At 36.4% G+C, this 17495-nt stretch overlaps 1 protein-coding gene across 1 annotated transcript; it reads left to right on the plus strand.

The window, feature by feature from the left end:
- Nucleotides 1-716: 716 nt before the first annotated feature.
- sgms2b (sphingomyelin synthase 2b) lies at nt 717-15642 on the plus strand. The gene is made up of 6 exons (XM_007237369.4): nt 717-861; nt 8235-8883; nt 10275-10392; nt 11537-11690; nt 12492-12658; nt 14346-15642. Exons 2-6 carry the CDS (start codon nt 8393-8395, stop codon nt 14529-14531), a joined length of 1116 nt encoding a protein of 371 aa, XP_007237431.3. The 5' UTR covers nt 717-861; nt 8235-8392; the 3' UTR covers nt 14532-15642.
- The last annotated feature ends 1853 nt before the right edge of the window (nt 15643-17495 follow it).

Genomic DNA, 17495 nt, shown 5'->3' on the forward strand with positions numbered 1-17495 from the left:
TAAAACCGTGGTTTGGGGGCTTAGAGTGGTCCAGTAGACTAAGGTGCTGCCACCTCGCTGGTTCAAATCCTGATGATGCAGCTTGCAATTAGCAGCTGAAGTCTGAGAGAGCACAATTGGCCTTGTTTTAAATATATATATATATATATATATATATATATATATATATATATATATATATATATTTAAAACAAGGCCAGTCTTACACACCAGTCTTACACACTAGTCTTACACACTGCTTTTGGATAACTTTTCAGGTCAGCTTGGTTTGATGGCTTATGATCATCTCCTCCACTTGATTATATTCCAGGTTTTTAATTTGGTAAAATCAAGAAAACCTAGAGAGCTTTTTACAGATATACAATATATGTATATCTGTAAAAAGCTCTCTAGGTTTTCTTGATTTTACCAGAACTGTATATATCACACAAAATGTTCTTTCCTGAGTGAAACGCGCCCTCTACAGGACAGATGCTAAATAACCCTTAAACTGAGTGATGCAGGGAAAGCTGAAAATAATAAAAGAATAACATTAATAGATAAAAAAAACGTGTTAATATGATGGTTTGACTGCAATATTATGTTTTAAAATAAAGCCTAGGGGAAACTGTGACTGATCAGTGTTCTAACAGAAACGTGTGGGGGACTATTTGTAAGATATGACTCATCACAAACACACAGGTGCAGCGTTTACCGGAAGAGGCAGGGGTTTGGTGGAAGGTGGGCGTGGGGATGACAGGTGAAGGACTCAGCTCTGCAGCTGCTCGAAGGTTCCGAGTGAAAGAAAACAGCAGTATCTTCTGGCTTCGCTTCTGGTTTATATACAGACAGGTTCACCTCACTCAGACCCCCAGAAGCTGGGTAAGTACTCTGGTTTCCTAAATTAGGTTTTAACATCTGCACTGAACATTTTAAGTCATTTATTTCAGCTCTGTATCCTGATAATTGTGATAAACATGATAATAACAGTGTTTTGTAACGAGCTGTATCGAGGAAAGAAGTTTGAGTTGACTCCTTGATTACCACATTTTGAACCCATAGAAAAATTTACTGTAATAACATTATCTTACGTAACAAAAACGTCTTACCAATTCCCCAGGTATTATCTTGCTCAACTTCTTACTCAACTTGAAACGTGTTGTTGCTCAAAATTTTTGCTCACTCAGCTTAATAAAAATCCTGAAGAAGGAGTTAGCTATAAGACTGAGAAAGCTTAAAGTTGGTTAAGAACCATTACATTCATTTATTTAAACTTTTTAAAGGTTTTTTTCACATGTGTATCTAATGTATCATGTTAGAATTTATTTTTAAAGACCCAGCTCCGTTATTTTTAAGATTAAAATATATTATGATTATGTTTAAGATGCTGTAATATTTAGATTTTTTTCCTTTAAAAATATATATTTTTTATTCTCAACAAATGTAAATATCATGGTATAGAGGGTTAAAGAGTCATAGAAGAAACACCCGCTGTAATAACATTATCTTACGCAACAAAAAACTTATTACCAATTCCCTAAGTTTTTTCTTTCTGACTCAAACTTTTTGCTCACTCATCTTAATAAAATTGATCCACAAGAAGGAGTTATGAGACTGAAAAAGCCTTATAACCTTTGTATTAGTTTATTTTAACATTTTAAAAGAGTTCATTGTCAAAAAACATTTGTAGCACTTTTGTTTTTAAGATTGTTTAAGAGTCTGGATTTGTTTTTCTCTAAAATATTTTCTGATTTTTATTCTCAGCAAATACAATATAATGCTATAAAGGGTTAAACCTAGTCTTAGATTGCACATCTTTTTGAATGGAGATTTTCCATTAAAAATCTAGGTCTAGGGCCAGGTTTAATCATTCTCTATATGGGAACCAACCTCATAAAACATTTGTGGATATACCTGTAATATACACCTAAGAATTTTGGATTTGTTGAAAATATTGCGTTTTAATTCTTTGTTTAGTTACAGAGGCTTCACTACAAAAACAAAAATGTGTATTTTAGTAATTTAGGGGTGCCAAAACCTTTGCACAAGACTGTATATTAATGATAATCAGAGTGTATACCTTTTTTGTGCATTCAAATATATACAGTTCTTATTGATCATCTGAGTCATCTAAAAAACACAAGACTCACATGACTAACTGAGCTGATGAATATATTTTAAACAATTTGTTTTACAAAAAATAATGTTTTCTTCATGCATGTATTGAACACATCATGCTCTAAATATTGTTCTATTGATTTTATTGTCAAAGAAAAAAACATTTGTAGGACTCTTATTTTTTTAGTAGCGTTTCATTTTTAAGAGTCAAATATAAGGAAAGTATTGGGATGTTTCTGATTCAGGGTTTCTCATGAAAGAGAAGAGAAATTGTTGAGTTACAGAAGGGGAACTCCCAACAGCATTGAATTAGTGTTAGTCTGTCTTCAGGAGGCAGAGTATTTTTAACCACTATTACTCAACCCTGGTCCCGGAGGCCAAATCCACTTCTCTTTTTTTTGTGTTTTCCCTGCCGCTAAAACCCTTGACTAATCAGCTCATTATCAGCCCATTATTGAGTGTTCTTAAGTGGGTGTGTTAAAGCAGCAAAATCACCAAAATGTGCAGCAAATTGGACCTCCAGGACATTAAGGACAGGTATGATAAACACCATTCTAAACCCAGAAGCAGAAGTATTGCTACTTTGGGGGAAAATAATAAAATTACTGCAGTAAAAATGGTAAAATTCAAGTACAAAACAAAAAGCTTGACTAGAAGAGCAGAAGTAGCATCTCAAACATGCACTGAGATACGAGGTCAATTCTAAAACTTGTTTTAAAACAAGTTCTTGAAGCTTGTTTTGGAGTCCGTTCAATATCTCACAGCACAGGAAATGAAGTGTGTCAGAGATTATTTTTCTCTGTTTGAAAATCCAAAGATGAAAGACTGCAATGTGAGATATATAAGCTGAAGTAAAGCAGCCCAAGAGTTGAACCAGTCAACCAACTTAAACCCTGGAAAGGAACCAGGAACTCAGTGTTGTTTGCATTCTTCTGAAATATGTGGTTAGTATTTCACTTCAGTACTGAGCAAATGTAAACTATTACTTATCTATTACATCTCTATCTGCATTCTTAAAACGTTCTACACTCTTAAAAGCTTTTTTGAGTGCTGATATTAAATAACCTCTATTAGTTTCCTGGAAAAAAATAAAAGGTTATGTGATTGTGATGAACCTCCACTGCAGGTAAAAAAAAAGACACTTATTCAAAGGAATTTCTTTGTAAACATGTTTTTTTTAGGGAACAAGATATGGTTCTTCCATGGTATTGGCCAAAGAATCCTTTTGTAGCTTCTCTTCCTTTGAAAAGAGTAGAATATCTTCCGTATTGAGCCAGAGTCCACAATTTATCTGCAGTCAAACCACAATGATTAGCTTTTACCGCTCAGTCATGTGGTGGTGGTTTGTGGGTGTTGTAATGAGGCCACGTGTCTGGGTGAAGATGGTGGAGATTGGTGCAGTCTGCAGAGTTACATGATCAATACTGGTCCATTTTAGCTTCAGGATGGATGCTATTATGGTTCTTTTCAACGGAATTAAATCTATCCCAGGACAGTTGAAGGTTGCTTGATCGATTGGAAGTTTAAAATTAGGCTAGGCTAATGTAATACGTATTGTTAGATGTGATTATGAGATCAATTTTCAGTTCCATTTTTATTCAGAATCATTGTGGGTTCCTTGGATTGTTAATGTTTTAAACCAGTACATTATATATATATAAAAAAAACTAAGCTTCAACATTTTTTTTTGTGATGTAACATATAACTGCCTAATCAACCTACATCGGTTAACCCATATTTAGTCTATTCATACTCATATAATGTGAGTTTCTGTTTAGACTGCTTATAGACTGCTTATTGAGTGAGGCACAATACAGGGCAGCCACTCAGTTTAGAGCTTATTTACATATTGGTAAATACATTCTAAAGGGTACAGTGACTTAAAGAGACGTTGGAAGACTGTTGTGTAGAAATGGAAAATTGGAAACATATTTCAGACTTCAAAAAATACCTAAGTAAAACTTTCTTTTTTTACTGTAAAATGCTGATTGAGCTGATTGTGTCGTACAGTTGGAAACAAAACTGTATTGAAATTGCAACATATTTTGGTTTCAAAAGTTGCTAGGTGGAAAACGTGTTTTCTGTCAGCCACAGGGCAACGTGTAGGGCTTTTTTCACATTGTTGTGGAATTACCTCACACAGACCTTGAGGAGATTTCCATGATTAGTCATCTGCAGTATTTTTAAAAGCTGATCTCCTGGCTCAAAGTCTTGTGCGTCTGTCAACACAGACGATTGATTTGCAACGTCTTTCTCACTCGACTTCCTAAAGCCTATAGAAAAAGAAAGATAAATCCTATGGGGGAAAGAATGTGACTGTGTGAGCAGACGGGTTTCAGCTGGGCGTGTCTGCTCAGGTTTACCTTCGGTCAGATATGGATGGTTTCTCACACCTCACAGCCTTTTGTGAAGTTCCTGAGGAAAGACACACCTTTGTTTGCTGCCTACACTTAAACACACACACGCGCACACCATCACCCACACTCTGATACCTCATACAGTTCTGCTCTCTAGATTAGGATTATACCTTTAGAAAGGTCTAGATTGGGATTGTACTTTTATAAAGGTGACTTCCTCAATATGCTAGTTCAGCATCTTAGAGGTAACCTATTGTTTGTTGAAAACCAATCACTGTTAAAAATAAACCTTGGATCATTACTTTGGAATTAGAACTGGATTACTTACGTATCATCATTTAAAGAAAAATAAACATAAATTTAATATTTTAAGGGTGGGCAATATGGCACTAAAATATTGTTGCAATATTTCGGGTTATTTTTTTGATTAAGTTGGTTATATGACAAAAACATTAAACATATTTTATTAATTTAAAAAATATACTTCTGGAACAGGATAAATATGACTTTAATTTGATATAATTATGTTAAATACATTCTGTAGAAATAAATAAAAACTATAAAATCTGTTTCCTAATCAGTAACAAAAAAATAATGTAACAACACTAATCTACCACAAAACTAAAGTGCAGAATATTTAGTGCAGACGAAATAAATACAAAATATAAATTACTTAATAAAACCTTTTTACATTGTCTTCCATTTAATTTTTTCTTTTCCTTATAAAGTTTGTTGTTTTAATATGCAACTGAACCTTTACAACCAACACTTGCCCTATTGCTAGGGGCTGACAATTTAGTATATTTATAGAAATATTGGTGTTTATATAAATACACTAAATTTTTCCATGTCCTGTTAAAGAATAATACCTCTAGTTCTGCACAGTTAAATAGTAAAGATGTGAACTGAGTAATTTAGAGTGGATTTAGTGTGAAATGCGTCATTCTTTTTCTTTTTTTTGTGCTGGTGAAAAATACAACTGGATGTCTAAAAGTTCTAAAAGCTCCTTCACAGAAAGTTATTACAACAAATAGTTATAAATGCTGTTTTATCACAATTTAATGATTTTTTTTAGGAAGTTTGCTATAAAATAAAGCAATTTTTTTTTAATCTAGCAGCTGGAAAGTGAATTGGCCATCAGTGTAAGTGATGGATAGATTAGTCAGTGGGTGTTGTGGTGTTGATGTGACGTGGTGATACCAGCGGTATCACTGGAACCTGCATGTAAAAGTTGTTTGCAAGAATGTGAAAGGCTGATAACTGCATCCGCCATGGTGTAGGAAATGACCTACAGTGGCAATGGTGTCAAACGTGCCCAGTTGAAATCAGTTAATTTCCTGCTAGAGCTCAGATTTAATCAGCAGGTGAATGTAGCTCTGTTAAAATGGAATTTGAAGCACTTTTACTTTTACCTGGGCAGCTACAGAATTTTACATTTTGAGTGACAAGATCTGTGATATTTAATTCAGTATAAATCTACAACAAAAGAGATTACCTGTATGATTGTCAGGTTTTTATGTAATATCTCCAGCATACACTGGCTGACAGTTAGGTTGTGTGTCATTATTGTGGTGGTCTGGTTTGATGACTGTTTCATATTTTTATTTCTCTAAACTGATCTAAATTAGCTGCTTCCCACACATTCATCATTTTGTCAACTTATCTACTGTGGTTGGGTTTTTTTTGTCCACACATTTTCCAACAAAAATTAAAGTAAGATTAATATTAAGAATAAAGAAGAATAAAACATTAGGTCCTACAATATCGTTCCAGTAACATTAAGCTTATGAATAAAGGTTTATTAACGTTTAATATCTAGTTGTTCATTAATATTTCGTTTGTTCAGACCAAGTGTTTTTTATTTATTCATTAAAAAAGAAGAGCTAGTTCATTTTGTAACAACTGAAACAGTGTAAAACCTGGGGGTGTACCAGTTTGGTGCTCAGTACTGGTATTGGCTCTATACTGCAGAAAATCTTTGGATTAAATGTTGGAAAAACAATAATAATTTGATATTATCCATTAGCGCAAATTGCCACATTTTTTGCCAAATTGCTTAAACCCTAAAAATAGTCCCTATGTTAGTATTAGTACCAGCATTCTATGCGTTACGCTTAAACTGTGAAATGAATAGTCTGTAATATTGTTTAGTTGGCTGTGTTAAGCAAAGTGCATTCAGACAAATGTATTAGTAACAGCATAATTTAATTAAAAGAGGAATTGTGGCACCACTAGTATATACACCAGTGCTCAGAGGAGTCAAGTAATGAAGTGCAAATACTACATTACCTTACTTAAGTAATTTCACTTAATATAGAGTTTTTTCTGGTCATAGACTCCTATTTCATTTTAGCTTGTTTTCATTAACAGCAAACAAAAACAAACCCTATCCAGATAAATCTCTCTATTCGTATAAAGTGAATTTGATTGTGGTGGGATATAGAGAAGTATAAGTATATACCATTCCGACACCCTATTGGTTTATACACAGTCCATCACTTCTGCACCTCATAGGAATGTGACAAGACACTAATATCACGAGACGAGACACGATATTGGGTTCACAAGATTGAGACAAGACGAGATTTTAAAATAAAATTTTAAAGAAAACATCAAAAATCATATAACGCAAACTTAACAGACTGGTTTCTCTCACACATAGATTCTCTAAGAAATAGAAATAAGAATAAAAAATAAAAATAAAACTTTTCTAGGTCTTATATAGTGCAAACAATAAATGCAAACCCCAACCAGTCATATTAAGCCTATGGTTTGTGTTTTTTTCTCCTAAATCTCTTGTAATTTAACTATGCATAACCATAACCAGTCATATTAAGCCTAAGCATATGCTTGAAGTGCAAACAGAGACAGAACATTTTTTTTAATACAGTACAGAGCTAAGGGATTGGTACACCTGCCTATAAAACAGTCAGGTGTAGGATTTACTTACAGTATTTACATATGGTTTGTGTCTTGGTCACTCTGTTACCGTTTATTGTTTCCACTGGAGCCAAAATGCAGCCAGATATACAACTTAAAAGAAGCAGAAGCATCTTCTATGCAAATGCCCGAATTTTCCTCTTCTGCTGAGAGCTGCTCTCACTGCTCAGCCATCATACTCTATCGCTATCGCTACTGGGTTGCCAGATCCCTCTTACAAACCCCACACTTAACTGTTTTTTTGCCCCGCGAGACAGGTTTAAGCCTGACGAGAAATATCGTCCGTTTTAATCTTGCGAGATCTCGTGCCACGATATCTCGTCACACCCCTAGCACCTCACACTCATAGCAGACGTATGTAGCATAGCAGATGTATGTAGTCTAGTATAAAGATGAGCTTGAGCTCTTAAAAAGTCCCAACCAAGCTTATTTAATATATTTAATTCCATGGATATATTCAGCTGAAACTGTTAGCCTAGTGCATCCCAAATTAACAATTTAATCTAACATTCACAACAGTCATTATGCCTTTTAGTAAGGTACTGCACTTGAGTTAGTATTTTAACTTCTACTGCTGTGCTTTAAACCCTAGTATTTCACCTGAATAATGAATGTGAATAGTTTTGAAACTTTTGTCATCACATTTGAGCATTCTTTTGGACAGTGTATCTAAATCTTAAGTAAACAAGTCTTCAGTGGTGTGTGTTACTGAAAGAAATGAAAGAAAAATAAACTTATTCCACAACCTGTCATCACTTATCATCACTTATGTTTCTTACTAATGACTCATTCTCTCTCTCTTTCTCTCTCTTTCTCTCTCTCTCTTTCTCACGTCTTCAGGCCAGTGGAGCTAGCTTTTCACTCAGCACAAGCACAAGCTCCTAAGTGGAGTTTTCTGGCCAACAAAGAAGACTGCTGACCTCAAAGAAGACCTGCTGCCTGCAGGGGGGTCTACGTGTGTTTGGGTGCGTGTGTATGTGTGTGTGTGTGTGTGTGTTATGGCAGCATCTCAGTTTCCCGACTCAGGAGAGCATGCTAGTGACAGCAGCGGCTGCCATGTTGAAGTGACTGTAGCGGACAGTTCCCAGGCCACGCCCCCTAGACAGACCCACCCTGCATCAGATACACTTGACAGCGTTCGTAAAGGAGATGAACGGCCCTCGCGACTGTCCCGCAGTTTTGCGAAGGTTCTGCGTAAGAACCAGGATTACATCCGTATCACCATTCCAGTGACCAGGCTGGACAGGCTGCCCCCGGAGTGGTGGAAAACAGGCTTGGTCTTCATGTGGGCGGGGTTTAACCTGTTCTGCACCACAGTTATGATCACCGTGGTCAATGATAGAGTTCCCAATAAGTCAGAGAACCCGCCGCTGCCAGATAAGTTCTTTGACTACATTCCTCGCCAGGAGTGGGCCTTCAAGGTCACTGAGGTCAACGGCATGATCCTGGTCACAGCCTGGTTCTTTCAGTGGCTCTTCCTCAAACACAGGTGAGGGTTTTGAAACTGTCCAGTCCTCCTCATGAGATTTTAATTAATTTTAAGTATCACATGTGTTGGAAGAGAACAGTAGATGTTATTTATGAATAGAGTAAATATGATTCATTTACTTTTGAAGCTAGTTCAGTTGGTAATTAAATGGTAATTATATCACCATCCAGGAGAACAAGAGCTGCAGGATCTTTATAACTGGTTTATACTTGACACATCGCATAAGCCACCTGTCAAAAAACTGCCTCACACATACAGACGTGCCCCTATGGAAAAGCTACAAGACTTTGTTGATTGCTGCATCCTGCACTATGAACATAGTCTAACTATGTAACATAACCAAAACTAACATATTTGTTTTTATTTGCTTCTTTGTACAGTTCAAATCTGTCTTTTCACAAAGGCCTTCCTATAAAATAGGAGAATATCATTGTGCTCTGTTGCATTCCTTAGAGCAACAGTCCTTAAGATTTTTTTTTTCTTTTAAATTGAAAGTAGTATTAAAATCATTATTATTAAGTGTATGGAGGGGGCAAAATCTTACAATAAATGGCATCAGTGTACTTATGCTACCATTCCTGCAGTGCCACTTATATTTATATCTAAATATATCTAAAAACAGGGTGTCTGTTAGGTCCTGGGATCTTTTTCTGGCTTTAATAGCTTTTGCTGGTTACCTGGGCAACCATGGCGATTCCTATAGTGGTAGTGCCCATAATACAAAGAGCTACTGCAAACATGGTGATATAAGAATATATAATATAGCATTGCTAAAGCAAAAAATAAAAAAACAGAATTACAGCTAAAGAGAGCTTGGCAAACTAAAAGAAAGCGCAACAAAATCCTCACTAATACTATATTAATGATTTGTTCATGGCCGTTAATCATTAGTTAACAGTATATTAATGATTTGTTCACAACTGTTAATCATTAGTTAATGGTATAGTACTGAAAGTTATTATAAAGTGTTACCTATTTATTTGCTCTGAAAGGTGACTATGCATGTTTTAAAAATACTATTTAGCAGGTTAAGTGCAACTACACATTCTCACCAAAAACCTATGGACCATCACTTTAAGCAAGCTTTAAAGCCATAATTTAATTGACCACCATCAGTTTTTTCAGGATGTCTCAGAAGCTCAGACCCTTTGTAAAGATGGTTTGAAGATCATTTACAGTAAATAAGTCACAGTACTTTTTTTGAGGTTTAATAACATTACAATAGGAATACAGGATAAAAAAGTATTTGCATTCCACAGTTGCTCCTTTTTAGCTTCTGACTAGTTAGAAGAAAGTAAAATGTCATTTATTTTACTTATATTAGGCATAGACTATTGAAATATATCTAACTGTGTGTATTTATGTGTGTGTTTGTTTGTGTGTTTGCTCAGATCCATCGTAGGGCGGAGATTTTTCTTCCTGATGGGGACGCTCTATCTGTACCGCATGGTCACCATGTACATCACCACATTGCCTGTTCCAAGTATGCACATGAACTGTGCTCCCAAGGTGAGGTGAACTTGAGGGATCTGCTTCACTCACCCTTACCCTAATCCTTCGTTATTCACTCATCCTTACTTCCATTTTTTTATTGGCTTCTATAGATGGTTAATTTTCTTGTGAGCTGAGAGTTTGGACCACTTTTACGTTTTACAGTGACTTCCATTGAAAGATAGTATGATTATTTCTTCTACTCTAAAGGTGTTGATTCAAAGATGATGGGTATAGATAATGTATGTACAGTTAGAACTTGTCTTGTCCTTAACACCATGAACCACAACTGGACAGATATACAGGGGATGGACAATAAAACTGAAACACCTGTCATTTTAATGTGGGAGGTTTCATGGCTAAATTGGAGCAGCCTGGTGGCCAATCATCATTAATTGCACATTGCTCCAGTAAGAGCAAAGTGTGAAGGTTCAATTAGCAGGGTAAGAGCACAGTTTTGCACACAACATTATGGGTGACGTACCAGAGTTCAAAAGAGGACAAATTGTTGGTGCACGTCTTGCTGGCGCATCTGTGACCAAGACAGCAAGTCTTTGTGATGTATCAAGAGCCACGGTCTCCAGGGTAATGTCAGCATTCCACCAAGAAGGACGAACCACATCCAACAGGATTAACTGTGGATGCAAAAGGAAGCTGTCTGAAAGGGATGTTCGGGTGCTAACCCGGATTGTATCCAAAAAAACTAAAACCACGGCTGCCCAAATCACAGCAGAATTCAATGTGCACCTCAACTCTGTTTCCACCAAAACAATAAATTATTGTGGTCTAAATCCAGGTGTTTCAGTTTCATTGTCCAACCCCTGTATGTTGTGTAGATAAACAGTGCTAGCCTAAAGCCTGAACTGTGCCGTACTCCAGTTCATGTTTATAGATAACATTGAGTCATAGAGTAGTGAGTAGTAGAGACTAAAGACTATGTTTGTCAGGTCTAGAACTATGATTCATTAAGTTAACTGTTCATTTGCAGGTTTAAATTGAGGGACCTCTAAACCTTACACAGGGAACTTATACTTTTACCAGTGTGGGTGTAGATGAGTAGATGGTTGAATGTTGGGAATAGTGCAAAGCTTACAATCTAATCTTCATTGCAGACTTTACCATTGTTCGATTTCTCTCTCTCTTCCTTATTCTCTCTCTTCAGCTGGATGGTGACTCCATAGGTATGGTTCATCGTGTTCTACAATTGCTCTCTGGAGGAGGTCTCACCATCACTGGCTCTCACATGATGTGTGGAGATTTTCTTTACAGTGGACACACAGTCATGCTCACGCTGACCTTCCTCTTCATCAGAGAGTGTGAGTCTCAGTCAGTCTCATCAACTTACATCTTATGCATTAACACTTACTACCAAACATTGTTACTATTTATGACTTATATTAATGCAATTATGTAATAAATTATATAATTGGGAAACACAAAATAATTTTAATATCAGTTATTATTCTTCATGAACAGGTCTGAGTCTACACAGATTTAAGAATTGCATTCACATCATAAAACCCCAAATTAGGAAAAAAAGGTCAATTCAGGTCAATTTCATTTGTTCATATCTGATAATATCCCAAAAGGTAATGCATTTATCCCTTTGTGATGTAGCCTTTTGCTGTCATATTGCTTAAAAGACTTTTTGGCACTAGGAACATCAATCGATTAAGTGTTTCAGGTGCTATTTTGTTCCATTCTACCATCAAACACGCCATCAAAGGTGTGCAACAGTACAGGGTCTTATTTTTCTTTTTGAAATACTGCAGGCATCTTAAAGGCAGACATCACCTGTTTGATATTACATCCTCTTGGGTTCATACTGTGTGTAAATGGTATTAGTCAAAATTATTGTGAAACTGCATTTTCATTTACGGTATGTGCCAACCTTTTCTGAATTGAGGTTGAACAACATCAGTTAACAACCTTTTTAAACGTTATACTCCTTTATACTGTAAGTATTAGGTTTAAGGGTTTATCTCAACATTTAAATGAAGTAGCCACACTGTGTTGTTTACTGTTCACCTCTTTGCTATAATGTCTCATAAAAAGCTCATAACGTAGCTCATAAAACATAGTCAGTTTTATTTCTTTTTTTCCTTCCTCTTCTACAGACTCCCCTCGCTCATTGTGGTGGTATCACCTCATTTGCTGGCTTCTAAGCGCAGTGGGCGTGGTCTTTATCCTCGTGGCTCATGAGCACTACAGTGTGGATGTGGTTGTGGCGTACTTCATCACATCGCGGCTCTTCTGGTGGTATCACACTATGGCCAACAACCAGGTGACCGAACCACACAAACAGAGCATTTCTGCTTCTGCTTCAAAACTGAACATGCCACTTTTTATTGATATGCCACGGGTCACAGGAGAAGAAGTAGTATCATGTCCCATAAAAGCTAAAGAACACTGCACTGACTTGCAGGAGTGTGTGTGGAATATGGTTTCTGTGATTTTATAGCCAGACACGGCTATTACGATCATTACAACACACTGCACTGTCCACTGTGGGTAGTACTGCTCTGTATTACTTATTCATGATACTCATATGATGCCATGGATCAAAGAACGCTAAATGGCTGTAATTGAAAATGAATTCTCCCATCCATCTGGCACTCAGTATCAGGCCTCTATTAAACTTTGGCCTTGCCATGAGCATGCTGGCCAGTGTTCAGTCTAACATCTAACAACTCATACAGGTTACAGAAAGATCCATGGTTGTAACAGAGATTTAACTGTAAAGAACCTTTTAAAGATTATTCTTATTTACTACTTTAAAGGTTCTTTATCTCTATTACAAACATGTATTATAAAGAAACCAAAAGTGATCTTCGTGGTAGAGTATCATTTATATAAAACGCTTTGGTAGAACACTGCATTAAACCAATGAGTGTGGAACAACTTTGGGACCGAGAGATTTCCTCTACTGGCTCTTCTTTGGATTGGGATACTGTTTGGTTTAATTTACACCAAACTTCAAAAAATTTGGCTCATCGGCCTATTCATTACAAAATTATACATAGAGCTTATGCAACATCATATAGGAGATATCAAATGAAACTCATTTCTAGATATATTTGTATCTGTAATTATGCACCTGGAACATTTATTCATGTCCAAATGTAGTTAAATGTCCAAACGTAGTTGAAATATGGATTCTTACACTAGATGTACTATCTAATTTACTTGGTCTTATCATACCACGCACACCACATTTATGTCTTCTAAATGATGATTCAGACCTTCAGTTACCTTTAAAAAAAAAGAGAGATGTTATTTGCAGGTTTTACAGCCACCAAGAAAACGATCCTGCAACTTTCAGTTATGAAAGTTCTCTAGTCTTCAAAATATAGTCTGAATGGAATATCTTACAGCTAAAGTTAACAAAGCTAAATTTTCAACAACCAGTAACTGGGAGAAATTTATATGAGTCTATTCAGGATTTTGTAGCTTCTTGATGAATTACCTGATTTATATGCTGTTATTTGATGGTTCTGTAGTAATATTTGTATTCTGGAATTGTAAAGTGCCTGTGTTAAATGTATAGTATGCTTTTGTCTGCTCCCTTTCCTGTTGTTAAACATTTGTAAAATGAATAAAAAGTTGATCACAAAAAAAAGAAACCAAAAGAGTTTTTTCTAGGCATTGCTCAAAAAATCTTTAATTTCTGCAGATGATTACAATATGTCTGTAGAAGATTGCTCTTACATAGAAGATGCAGAGTTAAATATAGTCTATTAATTGTATGTTATAGAAGACTTCATATAGTAATACAAAAGGTAGGGTTCAAGGCTATGATCATAGAAATCAAACACACCACTGTTCCTTTAGCATGAGCATTATTATTAGCAGTAGCCAGTGTTTAAAACAACATCTATATATGTCGGTATCAAGCAGTTCATAGTATTATAGAAAACTGAAGTACTGTACGGTATTTTGACCTATCTCTCTGTCTCTCTCTCCTACTCAAGTCTCTGAGGGACTCACCTCATAACTATCTGAACAGGGTGTGGTGGAGCTACTTCTTCAGGTTCATGGAGAGAAACGTTAGAAGTACGGTTCCCTGCACGTTCTCCTGGCCCGTACAACCGCCTACTGCCTGCTTCAAAATGCCCTGTGGAAGATACTCCATAGTCCAGAGCATTCGTGAAGAGTAAGGACTTTGTAACAGTGTGCTGCATATTATAGTATGACCTGCAGGTGTTTCGCTCACACACAGCATTGTTTTGAAGACTGTGAGGCTGCGTGTGTGTGTGTGTGTGTGTGTGTGTGTGTGTTCATGTGTTTAAGTGCCCAAAAAAAGCGGGAAAAAGCAATAACAGCAGTCTAGTGGGGTGTGTAAGGTGCTGCATATTTTTTTACATCGAAATAGTTTTATTTCTTAGTTTGAAGCATTAAAATTGTGTGTGTGTGTGAGAGTGTGTGTGTGTGTGAGAGTGTGTGTGTATGAGAGTGAGTGTGGGTGTATGAGAGTGTGGGTGTATGAGAGTGTGGGTGTGTGAGAGAGTGGGTGTGTGAGAGTGTGGGTGAGAGTGAGTGTGAATGAGAGAGTGTGTATGAGAGTGTGTGTGTATGAGAGTGAGTGTGTGTGTGTGAGAGTGTGTGTATGAGAGTGTGTGTATGAGAGTGTGTGTGTGAGAGTGTGTGTGTATGAGAGTGAGTGTGTGTGAGAGAGTGGGTGTGTGAGAGTGTGGGTGAGAGTGAGTGTGAATGAGAGAGTGTGTATGAGAGTGTGTGTGTGTGAGAGTGAGTGAGTGTGTGTGTGTGTGAGAGAGAGTGGGTGTATGAGAGTGTGGGTGTGTGTTTGAGAGAGAGTGGGTGTGTGCACTTAACATGTACAGGCATATCACGCAATGGCTACTTCCCAAATCACACACACACACTGCTATTGTGCTCAATGATTTTAAACCACTACTTCACACACTCTCTCTCTCATACACTCATATACACCCCTGTTCTCTTAGTAGTGTGTTCTGTGGCTGTCTGCATGTCTGCGGTGATGAAGGAAGTGTGTTTTATTTGAATGGTGTGTGTATGTGTGTGTGTGTGTTTGGACTATGTACCTCAGTCCTGTGATTTGTTTACGGTTAACCATGCAGAGAGTAAGATCAGCCAGACATTTATTTCCTGAAGTTACTGAAGAGACTGTTTATCCCTGTGTACTTTTTTTTTGTTTCACTTTAATGATCTGTTGCCTTAAAATAAAAATGTATAATATTACTGTTGCTGTATGACTAATGTAAAAATAATAAACTATTTTTCTATGAAGTCATGAGGTCTTTATTCTAAATTGTATTGTTTAAATAAATCATTAAATGTGAGATAAAAAATAGAGTATACTCAGTGAAATTACAAAATTACTTTACTTTTATTTCTACACTCTTTGTTAAATTGTCTTACTTGTCACTTTCACAGTTTAACACAAAAGCCTCTACTGGAATTCCAAGGACTAGTTTATAAAAGGAGACATGGTTTGAAATCCACACTTGTTAGTTATTGTGCATATACACTGACATGACAAAAGTCATGGGATACATATGTAAATTCATTAACAAGTGTAATCTCTGGAAATTGCTTGGGAGCACCCATACCTGTATACATTGTGAGGTGTTGTCTTGTACAGAAGGTTAAACAATAAGCAATGTGCTCATGGCAAGGCAACAGGAATTATTAGAGGCTATATTCACACCGATTTCTAAAACAAATGTTTAAACATAAAATATTTATAGGCACATACCTACATACCTACAATAATAATATACATTAAAATAATATATAAATATATTTTCCATTCAAACATTAACAATATTACACAACTAAATGTTTAATTTTTATAAGTGTGTAGTTAATAATTCAAGGGAACTGATGAAAAAGCATTTACACAGACAAAATTATGACTAAAACTAAATGCCATTTTCATCACAAGAATATTGACTAAAACTAAATCAAAATTTGTTGTCAAAATTAACACTGGGGTGCCAGATGGGTGGGAGTTTCCTTTTCTGAAGATTTGTGGATAACATTTACAATTCCTCAATCCACAGTGTAGCAGATGTACTGGGAATACATCATAAAAAGCATTACCACCCACAATGGACAGTGCAGTGGGTGGTAATGAATGCGACTACTAACGTCTGTCTGAAATTATCAGAAAAGGCTTCCCTTTATTACAATGCAACCTTGTTGAATCAGCTACTGTGTTTCATACTTCCTCTGAGGGTCACACTGTACTTTCTCTACTGTAATAAACAGCTTTAGTAAACGTAGAAAACTAAAAACTGACTGTGGAGCCTTTCTTCAGCTGGGTGAGACACGTCAGAGCTTAAAAAATACACATAACTTCCATTAATGCCTCAGTGAGGCCAGTGAAGACAGAAGCAGATTGGTTTGAGAATCTGAAGAAATGTTCCACCTTCAGTCAACAGTGAGCTCTGAAAGGTGTGGGTCTCAGTGCTGAGTAAACAGCTTCTGTTCTGTCTGACTTAAAACAGTAATCTAGACTGTTCTCAGTCTGACATTTAAATCTTATTACTGATTTAATTTAATCAGAGCTGGGGGCTGGGGTTTTCTAACGAAAATTAGAAAATCGTGCTCCCTATGTTAACGAACATACATACAAAATACAGCCATTTCAAATGAACATCATTAACATGAAGAGTCCTGTTTCTGGAATTAAGATTTGATTCTGAGCAGGCATGTCACCTGTGCTTCAGACAGGATCATCATTCAGTACAGCGTGTCCTAGGAGCATTTTAGAAATGTTAACACTGCTACTAATATAGAACATGCAGCAGAACCAGTCAGCATGCTCTCATCAGCCTGAACATACCCACTCATGCATGCACTCCCACAAAGAATGAACTCGACAGAATGAGAGAATGTGAACTGACAGTTAAGTTAAAAAAGAACAAATAAAGTAAAAAAAAAATCAGGCACTGGCAGGTCACAGGTTCCGTGAGCATGAATGCGAGAATTGATTGACTAAAATCTCACCAAACTGAGCAATTGTGGGAGAAAAGCCTTGATTAGAGAGGTAAAGAAGAACCCAAAGATCACTGTGGCTGAGCTCCGGAGATGCTGTAGGGAGACGGGAGAAAGTTCCACAAACTCAACTCTCACTG

Source organism: Astyanax mexicanus, chromosome 13 (assembly GCF_023375975.1).
Source record: "Astyanax mexicanus isolate ESR-SI-001 chromosome 13, AstMex3_surface, whole genome shotgun sequence".
Classification (NCBI taxonomy): domain Eukaryota; kingdom Metazoa; phylum Chordata; class Actinopteri; order Characiformes; family Acestrorhamphidae; genus Astyanax; species Astyanax mexicanus.